Here is an 18264-nt window from a genome sequence, read left to right as displayed (position 1 = left end):
AGTTTTAGAGAAAAGGAGTTAGTCTGAAGACTTGAATGAGTTTGAGATATCTGATTTGTACGGCGAATGGTCTGGTCACTTACCTGGAAAATCCGTCTAAGTCCACGCGAGTTGACTGTACCCCGTATTGATCATCAACGATCCCAAACCACCATCTCTCATAGAGAGACCAGAACGACAAAAGCCAAGCTTTGTTCCTTCGACTTCTTAAGCCTTTTCTCCGCCTTTTTCGTGGTCCATCTGTGAATCTGAGAAGGGCAAACTGTCTGTATGCAAGACATACAAGACATCCAAACCTGATAAGCTTAGTGCTATCAGTGAGTAGATTCGGATCCCGAGTGTATTATTCAGATTCCCGAACGAATTCAGCCAGTCTGCTCACAGAGGGTCTAAATTAGTTCCTTGCAATTAGTTCCTTTCGAGAGCACCATTGGAGATTTATAATCAATAGGAAAGGAAGGTTATTAATTCCGCTAGAAGAGAGCTGTGCTGTGCACAGCCCCAAGATATCCATGTTCAAGCCTTTCCCTTCTTATGTTTTGTGGGCCACAGGTCTTCCTTTCCGACAAAGGAGACCGGCAGAGCACAGAGGCCACTTTTTCTTCTTGGCCACTTCAACAGCGTGATGATGAATCTGATGCCGTCGCAAATGCAGAGAGTATGGTTTCGACCGATCAGCAAACAACTGAAGATTCTTCTTCTCCTCGGCGCTTAGCTTCTCGGTAGCCCTCAATGTCCGTTCCTGTGAGAACGCAAACGAAGTACCAATAATCTTGAACCGCCGAGCCACAAAGTGGAGATTGGGAGAATGCCAGTCATCAGATGTCCAAGACGGCTTCGCATTCCATGGCAGCCGTCTCTCTTTCTGAACCGCACACCACCATTCCTCAGTCGATAACCGGCCCTGCTCCCCACTCACTGCATGGACACACCCACTCGTCCCCAGCGCCACATGGACCAGTGTTCGATCCACCACAACATCAACCGGGACCTCATCGATCGTGGACTCTTGATGTGGTTTCTCACATCGCGTTGAGAGTTTGATTCGCCGACCTGCATGTAGCAAGTACGCTGCTGCACAGGCTGTCGAAGGGGCTCCATGTAAGGTCGCAAAACCGGGGAATGGGAATTTATCGGCTGGTCCGAGGACAGACGGTCTGATGACTAGGACCTTGTCCATCTTGTTGCGCTCACCTGCCTTTTGTAAGACGAGTCGTTCGGCGAGGTGCTTGGCGTATGCATATGGCCATGGGAAATCGTGGGCGTTGTATTCTTCGGATGAGCCGGTTTTCTGTACTGCATTCCATGCCTCTAGTGCGATCCTGTAATAATCTTCCTCCTCCCTGCCGAGGGGATATATCCTCTCGTCAACTGAGACGTCTGTTGATTCCTGGGCTTTCCATAGATGGGCGTTGGCGTAGGCAGTTGAGAAAAATACGAAGCGCTCAAGGTTCGGGAATTTTAGGGCATAAGTTGTGAGACATATGCTTGGTGCTAGCACAGTGTGTGCTAACTCTGGTAGAGTCTTGTGTAGCTGCGCTGATGTTGCGGCGTGAAAGACAATCTGTACTGTCCTTTTCAGCATCTGCAGTGTCTCTTCGGACAAAGTCATCGTCGTGGTATTTCCCAATTCGCCGTCAAGGAAAGTGATCCGTTCGTCTGTGATGAGGGTTTGTGCCGTGGAAGAAGGAAGCATGTCGGACCATTTTATTTTCGCTTTGCTGGTCATTCAAATTAAGTGATCCGGTGATCTACATTTGGTTTGATCACTTACTCGAAGCCACCCCAGCATAGCACATATACTCGTTTCGGAGATGACTGACTCAAAAGTCGGCATAGAAGTGCAGTTCCAACGAAGCCCGTACCCCCGGTGATGAACAAAGTCTTGCCATTGAAATAGTCCCATATCATGATGGATCATGCGATTTGAATCCACTCTTCGCTTTCACAGGTAACACGGAAATCTGCAGAATGAGTTGGCATCTGTAATGCTATAAATGGGCCCATGGGCGGCCTTCCAGGGAGATTAAAAAGGTTGAAATGGTTGTTGGATCTTTTGTCTGGAATCTCGATGACAGCAGTGAATTCTGATTTCGGGCGCATATAGATCTGCAGACAAGGTGGATCCAGCTGTGTGACCCATCACACCAGGAGAAACCTCAGGGAGAGTTATTTAGGAAGAGCCAAGCTACAGGTACTTCTTATAGACAGAGAGAAACTGAGTGAGATGGATCTTGAGTTCCTTCTGGCCGATAGGGGAAATGTAGTGCAGGCGCCATGTACTACATACTCGATTAAACTACAATCATCTGTTGTACATATGGGAGGAAAATGTCGACTGCTTCTAGCCAACTCTCGAAACAATAATGGACGAACCTCGCTTAGTATGGATTTACCGACACAAGGGGTGAGATTCATGTAAATAAATGCACGCCGCTCCATGCAGTATCTAGCCAACGAGACAATTTAGCAACTCGAATTCCCATGCGTCTACTTCGTATAGACTGAAAATTCACTAGATCACCCAATATATTGAATTTTGTTCTTCGAGCTCTAGATTTGATCTCATACCGAATGGATCGCGATCACATCTGCTTTCCGGATATCATTGCTCTTCTGAACCAAAGAAAAAAAACAAGTTGAAGCTTCCTGTGATGCAATCCCATTCGACGCTAACAGTTTCCAGCCTTAGTATAGTCCGACTCACAATCAAATTGTTCCATCGGGCAGTTGAAATAAGAACTCGATTTGGAGCGCCGTCAAATCCAAGTTGGGCTGCTCATACTCTGGCCCCAATGTATCCCGTTAGGTACTAACTTGTAAGAATTTGAAAAAGCCTTGTATGTCATTGAAGGCTTCTATCAATCTCCCTACACACCATCAATTAACTCGCTGTCAAGCCAGATTCTAAGTCCTGCCAGGCGCAGCGACTCCGTCGTACCAACGAGTGTCTTGATGCCTTGTATCACTGATGGGTTAGCGAGTGTGCCAACAGCGTTTGGCTCACAAGAACAAGAGTTCAACATCCTCACTCTCGTTGCGACAAGCTGGAATTCGTGCCTTGCAGTCAGATAGGAAATGGTCGGAAGATTTCCACAAGCATCGACTACACGCCTGCAATTGGTGTAGAACTACCCTCCGGGCACATTTCGAATCTCCTTTATCAAGACCGCTGCGGATTTTGGGCAATTGTGAGCGACAGGGAAGCCGGTGTGAGGCCAAATGTATGATCCAACATTCCAGGGGCGTCTCTGCCATGGTGTAGAATTCCCACTTGAGTGTGTCAGGAAGCTCATTCGAGGAGATTCACAAGGCCTGCATTCCAGAGGGCAATTATGTGGGGAGGGAGGTTAAAAGTTGGGATGAAATACAGATGACATGTTTATTTTCCTCCCGGCCTTCCCCGGTCGACTTTTGTTCCTAATATAACCTTGTAGGTAGATTCCATAGAGTGCATCGTGTAGCTTGTTCTATCTTACTGTGCTCGATAGAGTCCCTCCAAATTATCACTCCTTTCTTTCAATATGAAACCAGGTCCACTCGATATGGGCTATGGCCGACTTCTCGAGTTCACTCTGTCAATCGTCGTGAAGACCAATCCTAGCCCTCTCGACTTTCAATTCGCTGCCGATACTCTTGTCTCACAATGGCCTGTATTGAACCTGCGAATGGACCCGTTGGTCGGTAGTTAGGAACATCAACCGTCGCGCAAAGTCTAACATTGAACAGAAAACGAAATTCTTGGATCCCAAAGAACTCGGTGACCTGGCCGAGGTATGGGAAGGAAGAACCCTTAAACAAGAACTCAGCGACATTCTCCAAGTTTCTCCTGAACCGAACTCACCACAACTGATTGACTCCGAGTCACTTGACAAGGCATTAGACTTCGGCTATGGAATCCTGCACGCATGGAAGCAGCGAGTCTTTTCCATACGAACGGTATTCTTGCTCGATGCCTGTATTATAGGATTCAAGTTTCTACAACCCCTCTGCGATGCAAATGGTAGTGGACGTCCCCGAAAGCACCCATGCAGTAGCACTGACCATGTGATTCTAGGCGCCTATCAAATCATCCAGGCTTATTGCAGCTTGCTCCGGGGAGAGCGCATTACCCATACCATCCCTGGTCGCCCACCCCTGTCGCTGAAGCCAGAAGTATTAGAAACATGCATTGAGAAGATCGAGTGTTATCAGATCGCAGACCTCCACAAAAGTTCGATGCGTCGAACTTGGGGTAGCCGGAATGAGGGCTCTCGGGAAGCAAATCGGGCGAGATATCTGCTACCCGTCTGCGAGACGTGTCGGCAGGACCTTGTTCATTCCCCGAAGACAAATCCTGAACTGGCTGGATGAGGCTGAAAGTTTTAAGGCCAAGGTGACTGAGCATGATCTCGTGTTGGCTTTTATCTACAGTGTGAGTAATCCCACCTTCCAGTCAGTTAACCCGAAATGAAACAAGTTCACTGAGATTACCCTCCCACACAGGCTGCTTTACATTCCCCTACGGCCCACAGCTTTGGCTTAGTTCTTGATATTTCCAAAACGCTCCAGTCCGAGGCAAGCCTGCACAATACCTGGTACATGATGCCTATACCGGATCCAATCCCAACGAGTGAATACAACACTCCTTCACTAGTTCGACTCGCAACACACATCCGTCGTGCAGTTCACGAGGGCCAGCAGCCAGAGTGCATTGGAGAGATCGTCGATCAGCACAAGGGCCGGAAGAAGAGCCCCATGGTGCCAAAATCATATGGTAGCCGAGCGGCTCAACCGCGTATCGCGTCTTGGAAAAGTTTACCGCTTTATGATCTCAATATCCAAGGTGAAACTCCCTTATTTATACAAGGTAGTACTGATTACTGTGGAATTCTGCGGGAGACTAACACTCGCTTGGATGATTTGTTGGTGACGTGGAAAGCGTGTGGCCTGGATGGGGAGGATGGTGGTTACTGGATTCATGGGAGACTGCCCGAAGCTGTTTGGAGGCACATTGCGGATGATTTGGACTGCTGAGGTGGATTTGGATTTGGATATTAATGTATTTTTTTTCCGCCTGTATGACTGGAGCGTGTCGTGGTTATTTTGTCAAGCATCTCTTTAATGAAAGGGAGGTGATGTTCTCCCACATGTTACAGACTGGTCTTCTAAAGATGACGTGGTTCAGGATTGACACGCTTGACAGGGCCCTCACCTTCTCTCTCCCAGAAGAAAGAATTGCTGAGACGGGTGTTGTAGAAATCAAATATTCCCAACGCTCACGAGACTGCCGTAAGGCTTTTAGTATGGGTTTCTCTTAGCTTCTGATCTGCAGTGGAGAAATGATCGACTACTATTTGTTATGTTGATAGGAGCCCTAAGCAAGGAACGACCGAGTCCGATTGTATAATCTCTTCCCTGCTCAGTTTCGACTCACTATCTACCGTCCAATATCGTCCTTCTTTTGCTCTAGGGCATCTGTGCCGGGATCATTGCTCGGACCCACGAGGTCACGCTCATTGGGTCTGCAACAAAGATCTCCATCCGCAAGCTACGTAGACCCGGGAATCTTTTTGGATACTCACTCGTGGCAGTCACTAAATGGCCCAATTGTGCAGTTCACTTTTGTGGTCATCCTGGCGTGGAGGATCTTCAACCTTGCGGGGATTTGCATGGAGGTCGAGTGTAAAAATGAGCATCAGGCATTCCAGAGAGAGGAATGTTAGCAGATAGAGATAGGCAGGAATCTCGAGCCAGGCGCTAAAAGCGGCAATCTGCGGTGTTGGCAAGTGTATCCCCGCAAAAGATTGGCGCTTGTGCGAAATAGTCAAGTCCACCCGACCTTATCGTCGGTTTATTTGGAAGTCCTCACATTGATGCTTTCAAGGTTCAAGGTGGGAGATGTGAGGGATTCATCCTCAGAAACACATCCCGTTGAGCCCCGAGATCAGTTAAATTACAATTGGGATACCTGCCACCGAATTCGCTGCGGTAAACCACTTCCAAACAACCGACGATGTCTCCACCCACCCCCAAACGAGCCTGCGATCAATGTCACACCCTGAAAGAAAAATGCCGACGAACAACTGCAGCATCATGCGAGCGATGTGGCCGATTAAAGAAAATTTGCAAAACGACCCGAAATGTCGCAAAACTCGGACGAAAACCACGCGTTTCCAGAAAAGTATCTTATATCCTTCCCTCCGGCTTCAGCTCGGGCACTCGCAACACAAAGAACCTCGACCTGTCTCCACCTCAAATGGCCTCCCATTGCGATTCCTACATCCCCTTCGACAAAGGCCTATACAGCAACCCGGCCTTATTTCCCGAACTAGACCGGTGGGAAAGACACTTCCTCAACCTGATGAAAGACATCGTCGCACCATCCCCACTAGACAAATTTCTAATCGGATCAAGCTTCCACGAATCGCACCACCGTTGTTTCATTCAGAACCTTCTCCAACCCGGCCCCACGTCTATCTTGAAAGACGCCACAGTCGCCTGTGCCGCCGTACTCCTCGGAGACCAGTACACGCAGTACACCAAGACAAGTGTCGAAGTCGGGCACCGGCGAGCTGCACTGGCGGTTTCGGGACTCCGGTCGTTGCAGATATCCGAAAAACAGGATTTGATTACTGCGCTCGTGCTCGGTGTGGCCATAGTGACGTTCGCTTTGCATGTTGTCGATGGCCAGCCGTTTCTTATATCGCATTGCACGCTGGCGCTTGTCAAGCCGGTTTATCAGAATCTCTTGGCGATGAATCATGGCGTTATGGATATGTTGATGTGCTTGGTTAGTACGGAGACGTTTGAATGTCTGATTCGGTCCGAGGTGCCGACTATCCGCATCGGTGAACGTGATCGTTGCGGTGTGGTTGATCGGTACCTTGGGCTTAGCTCGTCGCTTTTTGCTTATTTATATGATCTCTGTGAGGCTGGCCATTTGATGAAGGTTTCTGGCGGTAGAGTGGATGCTGATGTGGTTAAACGGTTGGAGACGGTACGGGGTTCTCTGGGGCAATGGAAACCCTCGCCACCACCGGACTTGGTTGAACGATTTACTCGGTCTGAGGTTGTAGGGATGCTTGCTCAGGCGAAAGTCCTCCGTCTTTCGGCTTTGCTGATTCTACATCGGCTGCGCTATCCCTACGGGCAACACGACAAGGAAGCACTGCAGCTGTCTCGCGCTATTACCGCGGAGATCGGTATAGCCTTGCGCTCGACAGGGCGCTCAATACCATGCACAGCACTTCCATATACGATCGCGGGCTTTGAGATCACCGAGGCTGAAACGCGAGCCGCAGTCGTTGACAAGATCGATGATGTTGTGACTTTTTCCAGGCAATCGCAGCTTCAAGTTCGACGCTTATTGTCCTCAGTATGGGACGCAAGGGATGGCGGGGACCAGATCCACTGGTTCGATATAGGTGATTATGTGCGCCAGACGCCTTCCACGTGGGCAGACGCACAGGGTACAACGTAGCTAATCTAAAAGTTGCATTGTTTCAACATTGGGCCACAACGCAGCCGAACCGGCGTGGCGAAACCCTCAAACGGGAATTACTTATGCCCCATCATTGCAGCCCATGTGATCCGAGTCTGCTCATCATAAATCTCGGGCTTTTCAATAAACAGAAAGTTCTTCCCGGAAACGTGAACAGCCCGGGAATGCATCTCATCGCCCGCGACGCGCGTCCCTCTGGCATCAGTCATAGCCTCCCCAGACAGCAGCTGTAATACTACACCCGTTACAACGGCCATAGGAATTAAGATTTCCCGTGAGAAAAGCGCGTAGAACTCCTCAACAGCTAAAAGAGGCGTTTCCACTACTCCAGGGCACAGAGCATTGACCCGTACGCCCTCTTCCCAGAGCCGTTCTCCAACAGAGCGCGTGAATCCAATGATCGCATCTAACAATAGATTAGCCATGCTTGATGGCGAAATCAACTTGATCTCCACTCACGTTTAGTGCCAGAGTATACCGGGGTTAACATGCAGGGGTATAAACCCCCAACACTCGATGTAAGGATCAAATTCCTATGCCCTTTTGTGGACTCCGGAGAGCGACGAAAATAGTGCATCGCGAGATAACTGGTATAAAGAGCGCCATTCAGGTTGATATCAACTATTTCGGAACCCGGTTGAGGCGGGATGTCGGTCTCGGACTGGGCAAAGAAATCGATGTACTCTGCTTTCCCGGCATTGGCGAAAACAAAGTCTAGTCGACCAGTGACATTGAAGATCTTGTCAAATACACTAGCTAGTTGCTGGTAGTTTCGCACATCGGCTTGATAGAATGTGACGCCGGAAAGGGAAGCCACTGCTTCTTGGCCTCGTTCCTTGTTGCTACCGATGATGCTGACCTGCCAGCTGCCGGTCTGGACCAGGTCCTGGGCTACGGCAAGCCCGATTCCACTGGCTGTGTATTTTAAACTTTTAGTCAATTAATGATCGACAGTCCGTGAGATGACTGTAAATGATACATACTGCCACCGGTGATGAGAGCGACCTTGGCCATTTTCACGTAGAGTTTGCGATGTCGAATGATGATATTTCAGCGAAAGAACTTTGACGAATTATTTTTGGTTGAGGGAGGGGGGATGATTTGATCGATCGAGTGGCTTAGCGCTAATCGTCGACGGCATGCATCTCAAGCATCGCATTTCTTTGATTGGACAGGTCCATGCTCGAGCATCAGATTCAACAATTGGGCCGGAAGGAGATCGATGCACTTCCAAGGTTCGCCGTAGGTCCACAGTGGAGCCGGAAGGAGCAACATGAAATGATACGATATGATTGGGCGCGGGGAAAGAGTCGGGGGAGGGGGGAAGGGTGGATCATCCGGAGTCCAAAGTGCATTGGAGATGAGATACGGCACTCAAAAGTCAGCAATGCCGTCGGCTTTGTGGAAATCCACAAGGCTAGAATCAGAATCGCTGTTGTTACAAATGTATGGCGCACGTTTGAGGTGAATATTGTCCGGAGGAATTTGGGCATTGAATGGTCTTGCCAGGGGTGGTTGAAAAACCGGGCATTTTAACACCGGAAAATCTATGGGCCGACATCTGGTGGATACATACCAGCGCCTTTTGAGATTGATCAGATTGTCCAATGGAACCTTCATCAAGATCCAGACCGCAATAGTCTTATTAGACGACGATTTGCCATAACGACCACTTCAGAAGAGTACACGAAGACCCGCCTTCCTGTCAATTATTGGTCGATCACGGCGTTTTGGCTACCTTGCGGGTAGTGGAGATAGCTGTCAGTGAATGGAGGCATTGCGATTCTCCAGACAAAGTTTTTGCATCTATTTCTGATCATGTGCCAAGTGTACGGGAAATTGTACCTCGGTTTAGCTAAGGTCAAAATGGCGTGCGGTTTTTTTTCCTGTTCATTTCTTGCTTCTTGCTTGAGAAGAGGGACACGTTTTCGAAATTTCGTTGCTTAATCCTCCGAGGTGAGATCTTGACTGCGGAGAAATGACCCATCCTACTTAGCTGTATAATTTCAATAGTTGTCTCCATCGTTCATTCAGTAATGAGCCAGCCCATTCTGCCATACCGCTCAACACAAAGTAGAACCCATCCACTGAGTTTTCGGGGGAAAAGTCTTGCAACAAAGTGGATCTAATATGTGTCAGGTCCAAATCTGATATATCCACTTTCCCAAGATGATATATCAGGAAAGAGCTCCGATATCTCAGTATGATTGGTGACATCTATGTTGTACACGGCCATGGCACACAACACCTTGACAATTTTTGATCTGACGGGCCGTTGATTAGAATCACCGTGGATTTTTTTTTCCAGGCAAAAATAGTTCCGCAACACAGCCATGTAGTCGTTCGCACTATCTAGACCATGTCTAGGGTGAAAAGCCATCTGCAACTAGTAGATATCCTGTCATTGATGTGATCGGTAACCCTTTCATAGGATTTTCGCGTTCTTGTCTTAAAGCAAGAAAGATATGATGCATACATGGAGCGGTTGTCCCCCATTCCTCGTATCCCTGAAGTATATTTAAGACCCCAAATCGCAGTCTTGAATGATATTCCAAATCCTTCAAGCCAACAACTGTCCCTCGTTTAGTTTCAGCTCGTTGTTGGAGTCGATCCACTAGACCTGCCTGTCATGTCTTCCACAGAATACCCCTCCACTCCCACGTGGACACCGGGAGACTTCAAGCACCCAAACCAGGACCTGCGTCGGTCGATGATTATTGCGCTGGTCTTTGCTTACACTTTGTCGACTCTCGCCGTTGCTTTGAGGATCCTGGCGAGGAAGGTGACCGGGAGCAAGCTTTTCATCGATGACTATTTGATTATGGCTGCTCTGTTCTTCAAATATGCATGCTCCAGTGGAGTTGTTGTTCGTAAGTGATAACAGCATACCCCATTCCAGCCAACTTGAAACTAACATTACGATCAGTTCTGTTCAACGGAATGGGGTCCCACATCACCATGATCCCAGCCAAGAATCGTCGGGTCTACTTTCAAGTATGTATAAATGAAACACAAGATCAGAGACACGAATTGACCCCCCGGTAGGTCGGATTCGCCAACCCCTTTATCTACACCGCCTGCATCGCCCTGATTAAATTCTCTATTCTGGCGCTGTACAAGCGACTCTTTGCAGTCCGACACATGACAATTGCCGTGAACGTCATGTTTGGGTTTGTCAGTCTCTGGGTTGTGGGCGTTTACGTTTCTGGTGCTCTTCTCTGTATTCCTACCAAGAAGTTCTGGGACCAGTCCGTTGAAGGAGCCTGTCTTGACCCAGCCAAATTCTACTATGGCATACAAATACCCAACATCCTCTCCGATGTCATCCTCTTGATCATGCCCATGAAAGTAGTGTGGATTTTGCCGATTTCAAAGTCGCAGAAAGCTCTTCTTTCTGGAATCTTCCTCGTCGGCGGGTTGTATGTTTCTTGATTCTCTTTCGTGCTGTTGTGGAAGGATGCTAACGCTTCGTGTCTAGAACTTTGGTCTTCAGTTGTTTCCGCCTCAGTGCCATGATTCGACTCGTTGATCTAGGCCCTGATATTACCTGTGAGTATTGATGTGCTAGTGTTTCTTTCAATTTCCTGATTGATGTCACTCACCGTTTCTCCAGACAACCAAGTGCCCGTCATCGTGTGGACATGTATCGAAGCAGCAGTTGGAATCACAGCTGCTTGTCTCCCTAATCTCCGCCCTCTTTTCAAGTTGGGTCGTCACAATTTCTGGTCTCAAGTTCGTTCCGCCAACAACATATCCGAAAGGACTCTTATTGGCTCGAGCAATACGGGAGATGCTATCGCTTCCAATCATACGAAAAGCAATTCTTTTGCCGTTCGGCCAACTACTGAGGTGCCTCCGTATGAGGAATTCAAGGACGAGGAGGCAGTGGGGAGAGTTTAGCTCGGCGGTTTCAATTTCCAGGGGTGGAGAGGCTCCATCTTTAGTGCACAGGGGTATTCGGGGAGGAATCTTTGACACGTTCGTTTATTTCCTTTGTGATACTTTCACTACCCTGTACACCTTTATTACTTCATTTGACATACATTGATGAGCTTATCTCGAGATGCGATACCATTTCCTAATGTTACAGAACTACCTTTTCAACCAATACATTCAAGAGAGATCTAACATGTGGCACAAGTGGAGTTGAAGGAGGATGATATTTAAACAGTCCGATGGCTTAGCTGGTTTGCCGCCATTTTCCTATAACTCGGCGCCGTAGCAATCCTAGCCTTCTTACCCCAGATTAGAAGTGGGATAGGGAGCAACAGTATCACAAATGCAATAACTGCAATCAGGATATGCAAGTCTCGCATGCCCATCCTATTGACCCAAGGCGTTAACACAAAAAGTACAATCACCGAGAAGATGTTACGCATGAAGATCACTCCAACTAATGCGTCGCCAATAATCTAGGAGTTATCAAGTTAGAGTAGGAACCCAAGCCCTCAGATTGAAATAGATCCTTACGTCTTGATAACAATCCATGAGATACGAAAGCGTAATGCCGCCAACGGCAGCAAGTGAAAACCCAAAGAATCCAAATCCCACAGCAAGAAGAGCCCAATGCACACCCTAGATAGTGTTAGAAAAGTAGAGGTTTTTTTTTTTTTGTTTTTTTTTTCTTTTCGGTCATGCTCTCTGGATGCACACTACTCACATAGGTAAGACCCAACCCGAACATCAGTATTCCTGCCGGACTGACAATAGCAATAGGCAGAGCAAGCCAAAGTCGCATCTCCGGTTCATAAATACCACCATTGCGCTTGGACAACCACAAAATAGATTTATCACTCAAATGTCCACCAAAGGGGAAACCGAGAACGGATCCGACAAATGGAGCCACATTCATCAGCCCAACCCCAACAGCGTCGAAGTTATAAGGCGGTAGAATCATATAAGAGGCTTGCAGGGAAGTCATGATCGCAAACCAGCACAGCGTAGACCCATACGTGATAGCGGCATACGAAACCGCCGGGAAGGTAAAGAGCGCCACGATGGGTTGATAGAAGTGTGGCCACAGCGCTTCAGCGGTCGGGGTCACCAAGGCCATGCGCTGGAAATATGTCTTCAACTGAATGTCCGGGTTGGTATGCACGCGGCTAGCGAATGCCTCAGTAGCGCTCTTTGCGTCGACCACATCCCCGTCGATGCGTAATTTGGACGGTTCTTCGGTCACCTGTGGATGTGCGGTAGCGTCGCGACCGTCCAGAATGGGAACAAACTTCGATTCCTCGAATAGAAAAATCACACAGAGTAGGGTGACGCCGAAGAAAATTGCACACCACCACCATATCCACCTCCACCCTTGTGCCACCACGATGTATCCCGATGCCACGGGACCCAGAGATGCACCTGTAGACTGGATGACGAGAAACCATCCGTTCATCGTGGCGTGCTGGTGCACGAAGAAGATGTCAGCAATGGTGACCTGCACAACGATCTCGCTGATTGCGCCGCCGATGCCGGAGATCAGGCCGCTGCCCAATAGATCGCCGACGGTAGTTATCCTGGCTTGCCAGATGCACGAGGCGAACTGGAGGGCGACACTGAATATGTAGATTGGGCGTCGGCCGTACTTGTGGACTAGGGGCATGAAGAATATGCAGCCTACGGCGAGACCGCTATAGTTGATGGCTGTGTTGGCGTTTAGGATGTTGACTGAGAAGTTGAGCTCTTCTTGCATCTGGCCCCATGCTGTGAAGCTGATATCAATTTGGACAAAGGTCCATAGGACGAAGAAGCTGACTAGGGTGAAATTTAGGGCTTTGCGAGCTGTTGACCAATTGAGGGGATCGTTAGGGTCGGATGATGGGATGGGGAATAGGACTAATTGGTCTCTAGATTGATGGACTGACTTTGTAAATGATGATGCATATAGAATGTAATTTGGGTGAATCTTGACTACTTACCATCTTCTAGTCTCACTGTTCCTGGAGCCCAATTGGTCTCATCTTGATAAGTGTCCTCCATCGTTTGAGGGAGACTGAAAAGAAGGGATAAATTCGATCGAAAAAGGCGCGATAGCCTATCTATTTAAACAATCTATGAATTGGCACGATCTTCAACTGCAGCCTTATCAAGGGTGAATATAGACTGCGGGGGAACCCTCGATTATACTCTCCATATCTGATACCGACCACTCGGTCGAATCAGAATGTGCTAAACGTGCCGGCTTGGCGAGATTCGGGTTTGTCAGGAAGATTTCCCCGATCCTTTTTTATCTTTGAATTCACCGTCACTGCACTGTTATCTTTCAGGTCAAGTTAAAGCTTCTAGCTGCAAACCAAATTTTCACCGAGACTACTGATAAGAGAAAATCGGTAAACGAGAACTGGGACCTTTCCGTGGTCCACCTTTTAAAAAAGCCACAAAAAAAAAAAAAAGCCTCAGTCAAAGCGACCAAATATAAGCACGAAACATCTCTCGACTTTGATCACTCCACGGGTAAACAGTAAGATTAAAGTCCGGCTGCAACATCCGCCGATCCCTTTCAGTCAATTGAAATTGACGCACATCAATACAACAAGAACATTCAGCCGTACAATGACCCCAGCCCTTTTTCCTCATCGGGTCAGGAGGAGTCTCACAACACTTGCACTCACGACCACAACACCCACCACGTCTTGCACAATCCTGACGTAGCCACTCACTCCGGAGATGCCACTGCGGCTGCTTTCGAATCCACATATATCCCTCCTTGATGGGCCCTACGGGACAACCCGCTAGGAGTGTGTCATATATCCGTTCGAGGCGCACATATTCGTGGTCCAGGGCTATCAAGTCTTCGATCAAATCCGGTAGAACAAACTTCCCTGCTTCGTTGGAGCCGTTGTGGAATGTATGGATCCACTTTTTGAGGAAGTTCTCACGTTGGGTGGTTTCGCGTAGACGTTGTTCCGTCTCGATGATCGATTGCGCCCAGCGGGACACCACGTCCCAGTCTGTCTCCCACCATATATGTCGCTTGCCTCGGATGATTTGCCAGTTGATCCATCGGCTGGAGGTTTCGGTGAAATCTTGTACGTATTCGATGAAATCCTCCAGCGCTGGGAAGCGCAGTTGCTTGACTGGGTTCTTCATCTTGGGTTGCTATGGGGGAAGTGCGTGCTTGGGGTTCGTAGAGTAGACAGGAGACTGACATCACTTTTGATCATCCAATCGGCTGATGTTGAGAAGATAGTTTGCGTATCCATGGTGCAACAAGGGCTTTGAGGCACAGTTGATTCCCGAGTATTCCGCGTCCACATGGAATCGGCCATGGATAAATCATGCTGTGTGAATCCAATGGGAGTGAAAACACCGTTTTCGCGCGCAATCAAGACTGGAAACGTCGAGGCTGCCATAATGCTTTTCGAACATGGTGCTATTGTGGACGCGGACGGCATGGTTATATCTTTGATGTGCAATACCGATGCTGATTGGACCAATTTGTTGCAACGCTTCCGTATCACCTAAGGGGAGAGATATCAATAGATCGACGGGTTTATCAATGTCAAATTATTCACGCGAAACGGTTCTAGATGAGGAAGTAATACTTGACTACATACATAACACGGTGATGTAAATGCTCTACGTTAGAAAAAAGGAAGGATTTGAGGGGTTTCCTTCCATTTGCAAAGTTATCCAGTGGTTTTGTTTTTTCTTTCTTTTCTCAATTCCAAGCAACAATCACCTTCCCACGAGCAGCCCTGTAAGCAAATGTGTAAAAACCAAAATCAAAAATCATTTTTTTTCTCCACCGAGGTCATCTCTTAGATGATGTTGACAATCTCATCCTGAATTGATGCAATGAGAGCCACAGGAAACCCCTGACTCTGCATCTTTGTTAACTCCAGTTGAACCCACTCGGAAGCTTTGGCATGCACAAGTTCCCAAACAGTCCTCGACGCCGAGTGCTTTTTCTGCAGCGATCCCATTGCAAGCAGAGTGGCGAGAACCGTAGCCTCGTCGCCATGCGGGAATCCATTTTCAACATTTCGATTGTCACTGTTGTACAGGGCGGCCAATCTGGTGATCGTTGCGTTCATGTTGCACCCCAACAGCTCGAAGAGTTCGCTCGACCAGATCCAGCTGCCATCAAAGGTTTGCAGTTGAATGAGGTCGTGCAGTCTCATCTGTGGAGTCTTGGTCAAAGTCGAGGTAGGAGGCATTTCAGCTGCTGTCATTTGGGCTTGCATCATGACACCAAACTTTGAAGCTGAAGGTAGCACAGGTGCTCCATACAGGGAATTTGAGCCTCCAAATCCCGTGGGTACAGTAGGTACATGTTCAGGATTGGAAACTTGGAATCCTCCCAAGTGCCCAGAAAACGCATGCATATGTTGGGGGCCGTGCTGACCACCATATGGAATGCTCTGGCCACCACCAGTGCATGCGGATCGAGCAACCGAGTACATTACAGGGGTTGAAACACTAGAGAATCCAACTGAATTTGAAATGGGAGAGATGTGCTCCACAGCATATTCCTTCGGGGTATGTTGTTTACCGTGTTGTTCCGAAGACGAAGAGCTGCACTCTTCCAAGGCCACGAACGAGCAGTATTTTCCAGTGACCTGGTATTTAATTCCCAGGCTCTGGCATTCATGTTCTACAAGTCGCTGCTTTATTCCGGTATGATACTGTTTGAATTTGTTTCCGTTCTCGTCTATAGCATGAGGGAGCCAGCCATGTCCCTCTTCGAGTTCGATGACAGCCTTACGCGAAGCGAGTTGATGGATTGTTTCGCCGGTTCCAATGTTGCAGACTGGAATTCGCAGCTCCAGTGGACCGTCGTTGGATGTTGCACTAAGTTTCAGGGACTTGGGGATCTTCTCAGATGGGTGCGGGTCCAGAAGGAGGAAGACGGTTGTCCTGACGAACGGGTACAGAGGTGGGATGTTGTAGGGAGCTTGGATCACCCTTGGAGGGCTAAGAGTGGGAAGTTTTTGACATGTTCTCTCTTTGGTACCGACATCGAGGTGGGGTTCCTGGAAGTTCTCGTCGAACAATGAGATCGGCTGCGATGAGCTGCGTGCTGTTTCTTCGATGGAAACATGTCCATCTCCATTCTTGTCTTTGACCTCAATCTCAGAGTCGGTCACTTCCTCAGTCTCGCTCACAAAGTCGAACTCTTGCTCCATTTCGGCGTCGTATTCAACTTCGAGCTTGTAGTCGTTGACATGAGGAGTCAGGGCACCCTTGAGCATACGGACGACCTTGCGATCAAGTTCTTCATACTCCGTAACCGATTGGCTGAATCCATTTCCCGCTCTTGCAATTCCTTCAATCAAAGAGTGAGATACTGCTTCGCCAATTCCCAAGGAGAAGAACCGGGCAGTATTGTCAGCGGCCTTTTCGCGGACGAAGTCGAACAAATCGTCCTGGTCGTATATCTGCCCATCAGTGAGAATCAAAACATCCAGATCCTTGGAGTTGAGTCTATTATTCACAGTGGCGATGACTGCTTGTTTCATCTCCGTGCCACCCATATTCGCATCGATGGTATCTACAAAGTCCAAAGCGTACTGAAGACCAAGTGCATCGTACACCTGACTTTTTTCCCACATGAAGCAATGGGTATGACCAAAAGAGCAGATGTTGAAGCAAATACCGACAGGCAAAGATTTTAAAAAAACTTGGAGTGCAGATCTCAAGGTTGGTATTGTCGACACCATACTCGCACTTCTGTCAATGACGAAGACCACCTCGGGACTAGCCGGTCGCAGGCTAAACTTTGGAACAAGTGTTGCCATTAGGGCCCGCTGGTTAGGGATAGTTGGGTGTCTTTCAAGCAATGCGCACGGTGTATCAAGGCCGTCTGCTTTGATGAGAACGACAAGGTCTTGTTCCAGAACCACAGATTTATGGTTCTGCTGGAGAACGGCAAAGGCAGATGCTTGCGAAGGTTCAAAGGTAGCGGATGTTACTGGTGTAGAAGACACGCGTCCAAGAGAGACTTTGATCCGATGGCTTGGAGATTCCAACTCTCGGATCACCGAACCCTTCTCCATTTGAACATCAACGGTGATAGACATTCTTTGGAGGTTTGCTGGCAGACCGAATGAATTTAAATGGGTTTGACTATAAGACATATCAGTTCCATAGCGAGGGGCGATGGTGCTTGGCAGTGTATAGCGAATGCCGTCTCTTTGGGAGTCTTGTTTCAACTCTCCCACAAAAGTGATGTCGACGGTGAGGTTTCCACGAGCGGGAACATTGCCGAGTCGAATGACAAAAACGTCACCCATTGAGGTGTGATCCATGACAGCTGCAGTTTGATGTTGAGCCACGGCATTTTGATAGTCCGCATTGGCTTGCGACTTGGTCTTCACCTTGCTGTGCAGGAGACGAGATCCAACCTTGCATTTGAACCCAACCACACTGATACCATCATAAAGAGGGAAGTGGTAGGATAGCTCTTCAATGACACTGTCAGATGGATTGACAAAAGTCTGGATCAAGGTTGTACGGGCTACAGATGACAGAATAGTTGCGTGGGCCTTGAGTGAGACCTGCGGGAGGCACTGAGGCTGCCAGTTACCCGGCTTACTCCAAAGGCATCCACAATAGCTTGTCATGATGGAATATCAAGCTTCAGTGAAATAAAAGCCAGAAGAATGAAGTGCTGATAAAGAAGTCCAAATAGATTACAGGCTAGGTGCAAGGAAAGTCGAAAGTAGTGTGGGACAGAATACGATCAGTGGAATATCGAATCTGAAAGATCAATGAAGGATAAAGAGAAGAAGAGATGTGCAAGCAAATTGCGTGTAGAGCTAGCTATTTATACATTCAGGCATCCA

At 48.2% G+C, this 18264-nt stretch overlaps 8 protein-coding genes across 8 annotated transcripts; 3 read left to right on the top strand and 5 right to left on the bottom strand.

The window, feature by feature from the left end:
* Window positions 1-532: 532 nt before the first annotated feature.
* Window positions 533-1911, bottom strand: Pdw03_2543 (Male sterility, NAD-binding; the record flags this gene model as incomplete). Its single annotated transcript, XM_014681797.2, has 2 exons — window positions 533-1721; window positions 1775-1911. 2 exons carry the CDS (start codon window positions 1909-1911, stop codon window positions 533-535), a joined length of 1326 nt encoding a protein of 441 aa, XP_014537283.2.
* A 1613-nt stretch (window positions 1912-3524) lies between these two features.
* Window positions 3525-5016, top strand: Pdw03_2542 (uncharacterized protein; the record flags this gene model as incomplete). The annotated part of the gene is made up of 5 exons (XM_066100223.1): window positions 3525-3680; window positions 3730-4003; window positions 4058-4155; window positions 4202-4414; window positions 4486-5016. 5 exons carry the CDS (start codon window positions 3525-3527, stop codon window positions 5014-5016), a joined length of 1272 nt encoding a protein of 423 aa, XP_065955623.1.
* A 979-nt stretch (window positions 5017-5995) lies between these two features.
* On the top strand, window positions 5996-7462 carry Pdw03_2541 (Fungal transcriptional regulatory protein, N-terminal; the record flags this gene model as incomplete). The annotated part of the gene is made up of 1 exon (XM_014681795.2): window positions 5996-7462. One exon carries the CDS (start codon window positions 5996-5998, stop codon window positions 7460-7462), a length of 1467 nt encoding a protein of 488 aa, XP_014537281.2.
* A 77-nt stretch (window positions 7463-7539) lies between these two features.
* Window positions 7540-8497, bottom strand: Pdw03_2540 (Glucose/ribitol dehydrogenase; the record flags this gene model as incomplete). The annotated part of the gene is made up of 3 exons (XM_014681794.1): window positions 7540-7889; window positions 7943-8398; window positions 8467-8497. The coding sequence occupies 3 exons, from the start codon at window positions 8495-8497 to the stop codon at window positions 7540-7542; spliced, it is 837 nt and encodes a 278-aa protein (XP_014537280.1).
* Window positions 8498-10112: 1615 nt separating this feature from the next.
* Pdw03_2539 (Integral membrane protein Pth11-like, putative) lies at window positions 10113-11383 on the top strand (the record flags this gene model as incomplete). The annotated part of the gene is made up of 5 exons (XM_014681793.1): window positions 10113-10353; window positions 10410-10477; window positions 10529-10902; window positions 10962-11032; window positions 11097-11383. 5 exons carry the CDS (start codon window positions 10113-10115, stop codon window positions 11381-11383), a joined length of 1041 nt encoding a protein of 346 aa, XP_014537279.1.
* A 263-nt stretch (window positions 11384-11646) lies between these two features.
* Pdw03_2538 (Major facilitator superfamily domain, general substrate transporter) lies at window positions 11647-13456 on the bottom strand (the record flags this gene model as incomplete). The annotated part of the gene is made up of 4 exons (XM_066100222.1): window positions 11647-11895; window positions 11954-12058; window positions 12144-13336; window positions 13396-13456. 4 exons carry the CDS (start codon window positions 13454-13456, stop codon window positions 11647-11649), a joined length of 1608 nt encoding a protein of 535 aa, XP_065955622.1.
* A 593-nt stretch (window positions 13457-14049) lies between these two features.
* Window positions 14050-14566, bottom strand: Pdw03_2537 (Major facilitator superfamily domain, general substrate transporter; the record flags this gene model as incomplete). The annotated part of the gene is made up of 2 exons (XM_066100221.1): window positions 14050-14193; window positions 14243-14566. The coding sequence occupies 2 exons, from the start codon at window positions 14564-14566 to the stop codon at window positions 14050-14052; spliced, it is 468 nt and encodes a 155-aa protein (XP_065955621.1).
* Window positions 14567-15237: 671 nt separating this feature from the next.
* Pdw03_2536 (von Willebrand factor, type A) lies at window positions 15238-18042 on the bottom strand (the record flags this gene model as incomplete). Its single annotated transcript, XM_014681791.1, has 1 exon — window positions 15238-18042. The coding sequence occupies one exon, from the start codon at window positions 18040-18042 to the stop codon at window positions 15238-15240; it is 2805 nt and encodes a 934-aa protein (XP_014537277.1).
* Window positions 18043-18264: the final 222 nt, after the last annotated feature.

The sequence above is a fragment of the Penicillium digitatum genome, chromosome 1 (assembly GCF_016767815.1).
Source record: "Penicillium digitatum chromosome 1, complete sequence".
Lineage (NCBI taxonomy): Eukaryota > Fungi > Ascomycota > Eurotiomycetes > Eurotiales > Aspergillaceae > Penicillium > Penicillium digitatum.
The sequence above is the reverse complement of the archived record's forward strand: the minus strand, read 5'-3'. Positions and strand labels throughout refer to the sequence as shown.